The 13,673-nt window shown below is 35.9% G+C and overlaps 1 protein-coding gene across 2 annotated transcripts in view; it reads left to right on the forward strand.

The window, feature by feature from the left end:
- The first annotated feature begins 206 nt into the window (after window positions 1-206).
- Window positions 207-13,673, forward strand: part of LOC129756412 (protein bric-a-brac 1) — a 469,121-nt gene continuing 455,654 nt past the window's right edge. Inside the window, exon 1 of one of the 2 annotated variants that reach the window (XM_055753285.1) lies at window positions 207-3,229. In XM_055753285.1, coding sequence (XP_055609260.1) covers window positions 2,072-3,229 — 1,158 coding nt within the window. In that variant the 5' untranslated portion in view covers window positions 207-2,071. The remainder of the gene's footprint in view (window positions 3,230-13,673) is intronic. The other variant, XM_055753284.1, reaches the window with a different exon arrangement.

Raw genomic sequence — 13,673 nt, forward strand, 5'->3', positions numbered from 1 at the left:
TTGTATACCGTATTCATCATTTGTCAGTGTAATTATCATCATCGTCATCGTCATCTTCACAATCACAATCATTGTCGGACGATACCGTCTCACCGTGTTGTGCTTGTGGTCGCTGCCACCATCGTCATCGTCGTCGTCGTCTTTTTTCCATTCACAATACCTAGCCTACTGACTGTGTAGCCCCGTCTTGGTCGTCGTCGTCGTCGTCGCGAGTCAGCCGACCAGTTCGCGGCCTGCTCCAGTACGATTTCGAATGTCGTTGCGTCGGGTAGTCTCCTAGTTGATGAGCAGCGAGTTCTTCTGACGACGATGACGGTTGGCGGCTCTTCTTGAACAGCAGCAGCAGAAGCAGCAGCGGCAGTAGCAGTGCTACAAAGTGTACGACACGAACAAGTGCAGCTGCTGCACACACAATAGATAGATAGGGGGCAAACACAAGAACTCCAAACAAAGTGCAGTTGATAGATGTTGTTGGGGGTGTTTCGGCTTGATGTTTGTGGGTTGGAGTGTGTGAGCTCTTTTTTTACTGTGCCGGGTCTTTACAGATGATTATTATAAATAATTACCCGTTGTGCGAGTAGGAAAAATAAATTGTTCAAGTGCGAGCGCGCGGTTTTGAAGGCAAACAAAACACACCGAGGAACGCAAAAAGCGGCAGCAGCAGATACTGGGTAACAGAGATATAGAAACCTGGGTGCAAGCCTCGCAACGAGACGAGACGAGTGAGTGTAAAGTGCGGGAAGAAAAAAAAAACAACATCAAGCAATAAAAATCACTATTGTTTGGATGGATTTATAATTTTTATTGTTTGAGTAATAAAAGTAAATATTGCGAGAGAGCGAACTTACGAGGTACACACGGCGTGGCTCGACGACGACGACGGCACGGCAAGCACGCCAAGGTGAAGCGTAAATATTAAGCCGTAAGTTTTCCTCTAAACGGCTGATCCAGAGTCAAAGTCTAAGGGGAAGGAAAGAAGAAACCCGGCTAGCAGCGAAGCACACGTTGAGAAACCTTTTAGTGGAAGTAATGAAAGTTTTCGGTAATTATAATTACCAAAAATGAGAATTCGGCAATTAAATGCTGTGTTAGGAAATATGAAAATGAAATGTGAGTAAAGCGAATGCTAAACAACAACGCAGAAAAGCGGCGGGTTGGGTGAAGCGAATAACAAAACCGAAGGAAAAAATCATTAAAATACGATTAAGTAGTGACCAAAAAACTCGGGAAGTTGAGCGTAATGCTAGCTGCTGTTTTACGACGGGAACAAACTTGAAGTGTACAGTGTAAAATAAATAAATAAATCCTTATGTGCTGAATTTGGAACTCAAACGGTGTGACACTGCTTGCCCGAAGACGAGGAAAAAATACGGTAAATCATAAGTACCATTCTCAAGAGACTGTTGAATGTGGCGAGGAAACAAGTGAAGTCGTGAAATACAGAAGAGGTCGTCTCAGACACTGAAAACTGTTATGAATTGTGAGATTTGTTTATTTTCGAGTAAAATTTCAAGAAAATACTACCAATTGCGATAGTTAAAGAATCCAGCGTGCGTCACAATAATCACATGGTGGAAAACGCCACTGATAGACTCACGACGCTGATCACAGCTGGTCGTGGAGGGTGTTGTGAAATTTAGAACCTAAACCCACCCCCTACGCTGACATAAACCCACACCAGGAACAGGACCAAAATCAAACGCCCTGGACCCAGAGACAGCAGCCCAGAGAGCGGAAGTAGGAGAACAAAACACACCGAACAAGTGTCAGTAGGAAGTGTAGAATCGTCAGTCAGCAGTCAGTGCTCTTTGTATGTTGTGCTCCGGTTTTGTGCTCCGTTCCGATTCGATCCGTTCCAATCCATGCTTGCTGCTTTCGGTGTGTATGTGGATGTGTTAGTGGTGAATCGTTGCTGCTGCTAGTGTGTTTTGATTAGAACGGGGACAGACGATGCCATATTTTGGGCTCCAATCGTGAATCGCGTGAAGCATGGATCGGTGAAACATTTGATAGCACATAATCATTAAGAGATAATTCAACAATTGTGGAAACCAAAAAAATATCGAGCAAAATGCCTTCGGATACCCCACCTCTGTTGACCTCGTCGTCCCCGACCGAAATGGACCACGTCGAGAGACGACCGGCATCGGTTCCGTCAACAACCAGCGGCTTACCCAGTGCTACCTTCAAGCGAAACAGCCTCTTGGATAAATCCGATACCCCGCTGAAGCCAACCTTGAACCAGAATCAGCAATTCTGCCTGCGATGGAATAACTACCAAACCAATCTGACGAGTGTTTTCGATCAGCTGCTCCAGAACGAATCCTTCGTAGATGTCACTTTGGCCTGCGACGGACAATCGATAAAAGCCCACAAAATGGTCCTTTCGGCATGCAGTCCCTATTTTCAAACGCTGTTCCACGAAAACCCCTGTCAGCATCCCATCGTCATCATGCGAGACGTCAAATGGCCGGAACTCAAGGCCATAGTCGATTTCATGTACAAAGGCGAAATCAACGTGAGTCAGGAACAGATCGGCCCACTTCTCAAAATAGCCGAAATGCTACGAATCCGCGGCCTAGCGGACGTCAACGGCGATCAAGAGCTAAACCAAATCGAGCACACCGGCCCGTCGGCAAAAGATGGAAGTGAGTCCGGTTCAAACAATGACAGCCCCACCGGCAGCATCAAAATTGAAGCTCGAACCATTCGGGAAACAGACCTTCGCAACAACAACAATCCGATGGCCAAAAAGCCGAGAGCCCCCCGTGATCGAGAACCGACCCGAGAAATCTCGATCCGTGACTTCCCACGAGACCTTTCACGAGAAATGGCAACGGCAGCGGCCGTTGCTGCTGCGGCAGCCGCCTCCGGAGATTGGCCCCTGCGCGTAGCCCTGGACACGGTGCAAGCTTCCACCCCAAAAAATGTCCGCAAGCGTCGTTGGCCCTCCGGAGAACGCAGCAGCGTGGGTAGTCCCGCCGATAGTACCCCGGACACACTGGAGGTACCGTCCCCAATCCCACCAACTCCGTCCTCGATCGGGGGTGGGGCCTCGTCGAGTGCCGGTGCAACGGCTAACAATCCGTTAGGGTCGTTCCCGATTCCACCGGCCCTGGATCATATGGCCGGACTGTCGTCGCTGTCCAGTATGTCTACCAGTAGCAGCCATCCGGATGATCTGGAAATCAAACCGGGCATCGCCGAGATGATTCGCGAGGAAGAAAGGGTGAGTTAATTTAGATTTTTTTTAAGTTTTATCAGCGACCGTGCCATGGCGTAATCAATAAGGGAGAATGGGGATACTTGATCCCTTTTTTCTAATTTTCATTATATCTTTATGGAAAAATTTTGGAGATCGTCGTCCTTTCCTTTTTCTGACAGCGTGTAGTTTCAAGTTTATATGCTGTAAAATTCAGATGGATACATGAACCCGTAGATGAATTAGAAGCGTTTTCGTGGGAATAAAAAATTGTTATATTTTGAAAGTTACAGGAGATTTGATTATTTAAGGAGATTAAATTTGATCCTTAAATAAGGGTGACCTTAATTTTGGAAAAAAAAAATCGTGCAAAATCAAAAGATTGCCATCACTTGTGTCTAAGCGGATATCGTTCAAGTCTTCTAAGCAAACGGTTATGAGATCAATTCCGATCACGGCATACATAGTACACATTATGTGGGTAAGTGGTTTTAGCATTTGTAAGATGCTATCCATCATATCCTCGAATTTTTTTTGTTTCGATTATAGTCGTTGCAGTTGGCGGATCGTTATTGAAAAACTTATCCGGTACAACTGTGTTCGATGTTTACTCTTGGGCTCGAACTCACGGACATCGGCTCAGGAGACAACAGACTTGCCAACTGAGCTATATCACAAGCCATATCCTCGAATGATGTACGCTTAGTGTTAAGTTAAAGGAATCTCTTCGAGGATTTTTCTGACCATATAAGTTTTTATTTATCAGTTTATAAGTGTCAGACAAATAGAATTCTGAAAGTTTGCCTACAACCCTATTTTTATTGCATACTGTAAGGCGCAGTTTTCCAATTTTAGATAAAAGCACTTTCTTTAGTTCTTTTTTTTTTCAGGAAATTATTGGATTAATATTAGTCATTGGGGAAAAATTGATAATTTTGAGCTTAGCAATGCTGAACATCCATTCAGATGAAAAGTATAACTTTTTGGACTCGAGGGATCAAGTGAACCCATAGCATACACCTTGGAAAAAAAAAATCGTGAAAAACTTGAAAGTTCACTATTGTTTTGGAAATATGGCTTTCAAAAGTTCATATTATACTCTAGCGATTGACATATTGAAATAAATATTTTTCTTATTATTTTGTCGTGTGGAAAACATTTAAAAGGAATACAAAAGATCTTTAAGACTCATTTCTTTTAGATTTTTCAAACAAAGTGCAATAACTTAAAAAAAATTTTTTTTAACATTTTTTTAGATAACAGGCTTGTTTTTTTGTTCAATCTTGCAATTTTTTCTTGAACATTTGATTTATGTCAGACATTCCAGATTCGAGATATATCTGATGTATCGAGTATCCCTTGGGATCAAGTATCCTCATTCTCCCCTAGAGCTAGAGTCTTTTATACCAATAGCCATGGTATTGAATTTCGGCTATTTCATACCGAGAACTCTTCCAGAGAGCTGGTGAGTTTTGCGATTGTAGAATAGGACCAGCCATCATATCCTCGAATGATGTATGTTAAGTGTTTTAAACAGAATCTTTTCAGAGGGACATCCCGTTCAACAGAATCACTGTTATGATTAGGGGAGAGTGAGGATACTTGATCCCTGGAGATACTTGGTTCCTTAGCAATATCTCGAAACTGAAATGTCCTACTAAGATAAAATATTCTAGGAAAATGTGCTAAATGGAGCAAAACAACAATACTTTAAGCTCAAAAAATTTTAACAAAACAATTTTTTGAGTAATTGAACTTTGTTTGAAAATTTTTACGAAAGGTGACTTTAAGATCTTTTTTCATCATTTTAAAATGTTCCTTACATGGAAAAAAATATAACCAAAATATTTGTTCCAATATATCAATCGTTCGAGCGTAATATGAACTTCATAATACCATTTTTTCAGAGCAATGGAAAACTCTCAACTTTTTCCAGAAAAAGTTTTCTAAAATGGTGATTATGGGTTCAATTGATCCCTAGAGTCAAAAACGGAATTTTCTTCCTCTGAATTGAATGTGATCATTTCTCATTACGAGATTTCTAATATTCATCCAATAACTAATATTTATCCATCAATTGTCTGGAGAAAAGTGTCAATATAATAAATTTTCTCTTAGGTATAGAAAATAGCGTTGAGACAAAATTATAGAATTTTCTTCTTCTGTCAGTTTTAAATTGTGAAATGAGAACAGACATGACCAAAATAGTCAATTGACATTCTGTCTTGGGTTTTGTTTGATTTTTTTTTTCTAAGGATTAGGGCTTCCTTAATATAGGATCAAGTCTCCTTCAATAGAGGATCAAGTTTCCCTTAACATTAAAAAAATTCGAAATATTTTTACTTCCACGAAAATGCTTGTAGTTTATCTACAGGTTCAAGTATTGTTCTTATTTTCGGAGCATTGAAACTTGAAGTTACACGCTGTCAGAAAATGTAAAAGGGTGCGAGCTGCTAATATTTTCAAAAAATATATGGTAAAAATAAGAAAAGGGGATCAAGTATCCCCACTCTCCCTTACAGTGTTGTATACCTCGTTTTCGACAGTTAAAGTATGTTTTGTCAGAAAACCATAAATAAATTAATTTACAAAAAAAAATCATCTCAATTGGTTCTATGAATCAGACATTTCTTCTTAATTCTCCACCTCAATAAAAATCAAAAGTCTCAAAACAAAATGTTGATTGTCTTTTCACTAGAACCTCTCGATGAACTAGTTTTCGACATAGAATTTTAGTTTTAGAAACCAAAAGTTTTAGTTTTCGACAAGAATATCATCTTTGTTTGCAAAGGAATACGATTTTTTAGGATATTGGAATTGCTTGTCTACTTCATGGAAACACAGGAAATTGGGTGTCGAAAAATAAGATTCTGGTTGAATTTTCAGCGCTAGTTTTCGAAAGCTTGAAGAATAGTTGGAATTCCATAAAATGTTACCAAACATATGAATAAACGAAAACACTGAATTATCCTCAGTGTAACACCACCTTATCCTTCAATTGAATCCTTTTGCGTTGCCTTTATTTGAATAAATGATTTGTTTTTTTATGATTCAAAACCATTTTTTTTGGTCAATGCCATTGAATTTAACAGGTGATTTGGAATATTACTTCTAAATTAATGATTCACATAGCAAAAAATTCTCTTTTTTTCCGTTAGTCCATCCATGAATATAAAATTTTTTAAGGATAAATTGTAAGTTTTGAAGAAATTTTACAAAATAATTAAACACAAATCAGAGTTAAAAGCGAAAGATCATGGTGCAATGTCATAGAGTAAACCCAGATGAGTCCGGCTTTGAACTTCGATAAAAAAAAAACAATCTTATCCACTTTAGTAAAGTGTAGCTTAAAAAGTTTATTTAATACATTACGGCTAGGATAACTTTTAAAACTTATGGAATTATTGATCCAAGGGATAATAATCCCTCAAAAATAATAAATAATATAATAATACAATTTGTTTTCTTGAGATATTTTTCGCTTAAACAATGCATTAATAAAAGAAACATGAAATTTTTAGTGGGTATTATTGGATTACTCTCTTTTATGTTCTTTAACATTAGGCATTAGTTTTTCAAACTAAATAGTAGCTTTTGAAAATTGGTCCCGATTTTTTTTTATAATGGTTAGCTCAATGTTGCCAACATTTTTAACGACACGTATCCGGGCCGGTCAAATCCGGAATATTGGACCAAAAATTAGGGCAATATCCGGACAAATTTGGTCAAACCACGGAATTTCTCTACAAAAATAAAAAAAAATTGATTTTTTTTTTCAACTTAACAGCAGATAAAGAATCGTGTTTTAGGCTTCAGGAAAACCATTCTTGATTATTTTCATAAAACTTGCTTTAAAAATTGCATTTTGAACGCATAAATAAACAAAAATTAACAGCAAACCACCATACTCTTGAGTATATTAAAAATAAATATCAATTATTGGTAAAAATAAATCCAATTTTCGAAATAATTATGAGACTAAAATTTTCCGCAAGAATCTGATTCTTGCTATCTGGATCCATATTAAGGATGTTGGTTTGTAATTTGGTTTTTTGAAAAATTTGTAATTGAAAGAATTTACACTTAAAAACATGTAATTCAATGCGGATTTCTATCCTTGCAATGACATGTTTCTTTTTCAGCAAATATTTAGAAAAAAAAACAATTGCTTAGCTAAAATTCTGTGGAAATTTTTATGAATGATCTGTTTTTATTTCACAAAACTTGTAAGATAAACTCAAATTCTACTTAAAACCTCAATATTCAGCTGAATTGTGAATACAAACTGATTTTCAATATATTTGTGTATGTATGAATTGTGAACACAAACTGTTTTTGAATAGCATTTAAAATGTTGAAATTTAATTTAAAATTTAAATTGAAAATCTGCGATCTCTTGTGATCTGAATTCCTCAACTATTCTTGTGATTCAATTTATAGTCACCTTGATATTAAACCATTTATTAGCTGAATCTGAATTTTTATTATTTATTCTGAAGCTGAATTCCAAATTTAAATTTTCCGAATTTCAATACTATTTATTATTTTAATTTTATTTGAGACACCATTTGTATGGCATTCGTGTCTTCCGAATTTCAATACGATTTCTTAAATGCACTAAAAAAATGATTTCTGAGTTCATATTCAAGATCAAGAAGTGAAATTTATTTCAGAGCCCTCCATCTCTTAAGAGTTCTATAATTTGAATTCTGATGTTTTGGGTTTCAATTTATCGGACTTGCGAATTTGAATTTGATTATGAATTTTGAATTATGTGTCTGTGATTCTGATTTTTCAATTTTGGATTGACGTTTCCAAGGATTAGAAACTTGAGTTCTGCATAATAATTTAGTTACTTTGAGTCTGAATATGAAAGACAAATTCTAAATGGATTTTTATTTTCTTTTTATATATTCGAATAATTATGATCTAACTTTTGAAAATGAATATGAGTTTCAAAAACCATGAATCTAATTTTGAATAGAATTCAAAATCTTATTTGAACCAGTATTTTAAAACAGCATTTCATTTCCATATTTTAATGATGATTCGAACTGTAGATCAAGAATTCTTAACTGGATACTGAATCGCAAATATAAAAACAGAAATAGAAGATTAATTAATTGATTAATTCTACTACAGTTTTTCAAAAAAATTTCTTACTTGTTGAAAGATATTGATAGACTGTACTCGAAAATCGCTATCAAAAGTTATTCAAAAAAGATGTTGGGGAATGAAATTTGGGTACAGTCCTTAGCCCCTAATATCGAGTTTTTAATTAGATTATACTCACTTAGATTGCCAGATCTCCCGTATTTTGCCCAAATCCTTGACTTAATTTGCAAAATCAAAGAAAAATTCAAATTGCGTGATCACAATTATGAATTTCACGTCCAAAACAATTTCTTAAATAAACTTGCTAATGTTTTTCGATGAAAAACAACAATTTTTCAAGTTTTTTTTCCTCCTGATTTTCAAGAATTCCCAAATGTGACTTGATATTGCCCAGATTTTGGGTTGTAAACTTTTAAATCGAATGCCCAAATTTCGCAAAGACTCAAATTTATTTTTTAAATTAGGAATTAAGAATTCCGGTTTAAAATACAGAATTCAGAATCAGAATTAAAATAAAAAATTGCATTGGTGTCAAAAATGAATATTCTATAAAAATCCAAATTTTGATTTAAATCTTTTTTCAACATTTTAATAATGACATAATTTGCATATTGAAGGTGAATAAATTTTCTATCGATCATCTGGACATTAATTTTACGTATGATCAACAGTATTGTTTATATTAGTAACTTTATGATATAATAAATTATAAAAAACGCATTATTTTAGAGAAAATTTCGTTTCAGCGTAAGTTTTAGCCTCGTATTAACATTTAAAATCAAGTTATTGATGAAAAACCAATATTTTTCGTTCCTCTCGGGCAAAACACCTTAAAATTTTATTCAATTTTATGACTCAAGCCACCCCTCCCTATGGTCAGATCTCCCTGAAATTTGGCATGTGACCTTCTGGTTAGCTAATAAATAGTTTTGACTTGGAGCGAGTGAGATTTACCATGTGTCATTCTTCCTATACTGTGATAAGTGTACTGCGGTTCGTTAAATTATTAAAAACTACAAAAATAATGTTATGGTAAAGTTGCCATAACTTCTTCAATTTTCAACCGATTTTGATAAATAATCGCTTGAAATATTTGTTTTAAATTGACATTTAAGGGCAGTAGAAAATAAGATTTTTTAAATGCTACCATCGAGTCTTAAACTTAAGCTGAAACGAAATTTTCTCTAAAAAAATACGTTTTTTATAATTTTTTCTATCATAAAGTTACGTATAACATCAATACTGTTGATGATACGCAAAAACAGTTTACAGATGATCGATAGAAAATTTATTCACCTTCAATATGCAAAAGAGGTATTTCAAATCACTGTTATGCCGTCCGAGATATTTTAATCTAAGTACAAGAACTTTTTTTTTTCCGAAATTTCATAATTGGAGCATAACTCAAAATCGGTTCTACTGAGATTTTTTTGAATTTCATTTTCGGATTCAGCGCCCGATTTCACATTAAAAATATTGGTCAGTCAATCAAGTTCACAATTTTTTTTAAATTTTGTAAACTAGTGAATGATATTTTTTTTGTTGATAGAATGGCTTGTACCTACTTAATTTTCAGGTTTGGGAAAATTTAGCTGGAAATATATTCCATTGATTTGATGTTTAAGGGGGGGTAGGGTCTAACACTTTCAAAAAATCGATTTTTTATTTTTTTTTATTTTCTTATTGTAAAACATTTCAAGAATGTTGTGTCAAATTTTCAAGTCAATTGAAGCAAAACTGTAGAAATTATAGGCCTTTATCTCCTCCTATCTAATACTGCAAGAAAGCAAGAGCAGAAACTTCAAACGCGTTTTTCTCGAAAGCACATTTTTAAAGTCCGTGGACATCGTCATTTGAAAACTACTTATCCGATTCTTTTCAAATTTGGAACATATTTTCTACATATAAAATACCAGACCCCAACGTTTTTCTTTTTTGTTTTTTTTACTTTGGGGAGATTTTAGAGGTGAAAAAAGGCGGATTTTTTTGTGAAAAATCGTAGTTTTTACTTCAAACAGCCACAAAAATTTCATAAAATTTTTTTTAAGTTAAATAAAAACGTTGGGGTCCAGAAAAACATCTATTAAAACTATTTTGCTCTGATTTTTTGACTTCAGATGATTCTGTGCTGAGATACAGTGTCCACCGCAAATCCTGTTTTCTAAAAGGCATCTCCGAAAGTGCTCCGTCACCGGCTCATTTTTCAATATTTTTCTACGAAAAAATTACTAAATGTTCTTTTAACAATGCTTTGTATAATGCAAAAAATTTGAATACATTTGTTTGAACGATAGCTCTAGAAAAAAATCGTGAAAATGGTGTTTTTTTATACCCGTTAGACCCTACCCCCCCCCCCCCCCCCCCCCTTAACATTATTTATATTGTAGATACTTCAAACCAAAGATCTTTGTTTAAATCTGAATTTATTGAGTTTACAAGATTTTTAAATAAATCTGATTTGAAATCCAAACTTATTCATTTTTTTATTCCTCAAAATTCGATTCATTTTCACAAAAATTTGGTCTTTCAAATGAAGCATTCAAGATCCTTCATTTATTTTTAAAGCCTTAACAAAACTGGAAACTTTTAGGACTTATTTTCGAAAGTACAAAAGGATTTTAAATCAATAACTGTTAATATTAAAGAACTTAATCCTTATAATGCGATACTATTAGTATAACTTTTTTTTTTACTATTCTTTATGTATGCATTTTTATAGCAAAAATTTTATAGGTAAACGCCCCCTCCCCCCATGAGGAAACCCCTATGAGGCAGTTTTTCCTACGGTCATGGGTTCAACTGTGTTTGATGTTCACTCTTGGACCCGAAATCGTGGACATCGGTTCATTAGGCAACTATTCTGCCAACTGAGTTTTATAACTAGCATAATTACTTTGGTTAAATTTATTCATGGTTTGATATTTTTTGATTGAGGTATGATTGTTAATTCAATGTTTAATCAATGAACTTTGTCAATGAACTTCCTGGTGCTGGCTTTAATGATTTTTGTACTTTAAACGTGTGAGAAAACATTTTATTTTGGCTTGATTTTCTAGTTTGCAAAAGCTAAGAACTCACCATAATTCCAAATAAGTTAATTACTGTCCGGATTGCTTCTGCAGCTCCCGTTCATAGCTCAAACCCCTGACATATAAAATGTGGAAGTAAAATTTCAAACCATAAAAACAAAATGAATTTGTTTTATTTCCACCCACCTTCCACTACCTCTTTGCTCTTTCTCAGCTATACCTTCACCATCTCCAAGCTTGAGGAGAAAAAAACGCAAGTACGCGCAAAAACATAAAGCTGCTGTAAAGCTAGGCTGAAAAAAAAACAAGATCACCTTCTATCGATATGCTCATTCTACAGCCGCTCACTCGCGAAACCAAAGACCAGGGTTTTCTACAAAACCCGCGTGCTCGAGAAAAGAGAGAACATTTCAGCAACTTGAAGGAGCTGCAAGTATAGAAATGCGTGCTTCCATATGGGAGACTTGGACTACCGACTGACGACGACGATTCAAGCGAAGGCGGTAGGGGAGGAAGCGTGAAGGAATGGAATCTTACGCAGTCGGATTTCCACCGGCTAGGGGTAGTAGATATGACTGGGTGGTGGCGTCGCGACGGACGTGGCGGTGGCAATCATAAAGCACACCATCATCAAACAACGAACGCAACAACGATACGGCAGCCAGAGCCGTCGTCTCATACACATTTCCAGTGTTTTCTTTTGACGATTTGGGTGGAATTGAGACGGACTTGGCCGGGGAAGAGGAAGAGTGACGGTACACTTCTAGCTCGCGTATTAATATATATTGGTAGTAATTTATTTGCGTTCGTTCCGTCCTCCACCGCGCCGTCGTCGTATCTCGCGCCCTGTTTGCCCTATTGTTGACTTGAGGCGACCTCCCTCCTGTTGTCGCCACCTTCGTCTGCCATCGGCGTCGTCGTCATCGTTATAGTCGTCACCGTCTTCGCGCGGCTTAGCTTCTCCAAATAATATCCATTCCATAAATCGAACCTATAGGACCGAACTCGGCGAACGCATTTCGATGATGGATGCACGAGGATGATGGAAGTCACGCTGGGAAAGGGGGGATGAATATATATTTTGATGAAGATGATGATGACGATTATGGGCGATCGGCATGATGTTGGCGTCACGCTAGCCCTAGCGTAATTAGTTGTAATATCTTTTAGGTATAGGTTAAGCTGTAGGTACTTTAAGGGGTGCAATTTTATCATTGAGTTTTTTGTTGTGAAAATTATTAAGGGAGCTGCCAATCTTTATTACCTTCGTGTAAATTCAATTTAATTCAAGAATTGTAGATTGAAATGTTTGCCTTTATAAAATACTCTCTAATCTTTCAAAAGTATAAACATTGAAGATAGATCTTATTGCTAATGCTTATGCTTATGCTTATGATACGTACACAGCCAGATCTTGTCAGCATCCCGGTGAATAGTAAAAATACATTTACTATTCATCTTATCAAGGCCGGGCCCACTGTGCAGTATTGGACGCAGAGACGACTGGAACCAGGGGAGGAAGAAACGTGGACAACAGTACCATACGTTCCCATGTTTTTTTTAATATTAATTCGTTGGGAGCATAGATACTAAGATATTTCTATGCTCCATCCGCCTTGCGATTCTTCCTTCAGGGGATGGAAATGAGGTTTTTCTACATAAAGTCCAAAATTTAACATTACAATAATTAAAGAAATTTTTCTTTAACCATCATACACTGTTTAATTCTGGATCCCTGTACCTTCATCTCAGGTCATCGACCATGGTTATTGCGCCATTGCTCGCTTTTGAAAAGATTTGAAAGAGCAGAGAAATTATTAATACAGCACTGAAATCCTTAGAATTTTTCCATTCTAAAAGATTTCAGCGCCAAGAACACACATGAACACACATTGATATGATATAATCTTTTTCTTCTTGTTACACCAACATGGCCAAAACTCGTATGCATCCTGGAAAATGAAAAACTGGCGTTCCTCATTTTGCTTTCCAACATAGTGTCTGATAAATGGAACAGGCATTGCAGATACTATTACGGCCAGGAGTGAATAATAACATTATAAGAACACAAAATTGACACTAATGTCATTACTATTATACTGAATGAAATGTAAAAATAACAACAGCCAAAAACAAAAACAAAAAATATTTGATTTAACTGCTTTTCTTCTGCATACATATTTTGGAGAGTAAAAAACTTCAACATAATTCTCTTATTTCTTTTTCTCGTGGCTTCCTGAAAAAAGGAATTCAACCTACCGAATAATCATTCAACAGTTGAGAGCAAAGATTAACCATCATTTTAATCAATAATATTAAAAATAATA

This window comes from Uranotaenia lowii, chromosome 3 (genome assembly GCF_029784155.1).
Source record: "Uranotaenia lowii strain MFRU-FL chromosome 3, ASM2978415v1, whole genome shotgun sequence".
Lineage (NCBI taxonomy): Eukaryota > Metazoa > Arthropoda > Insecta > Diptera > Culicidae > Uranotaenia > Uranotaenia lowii.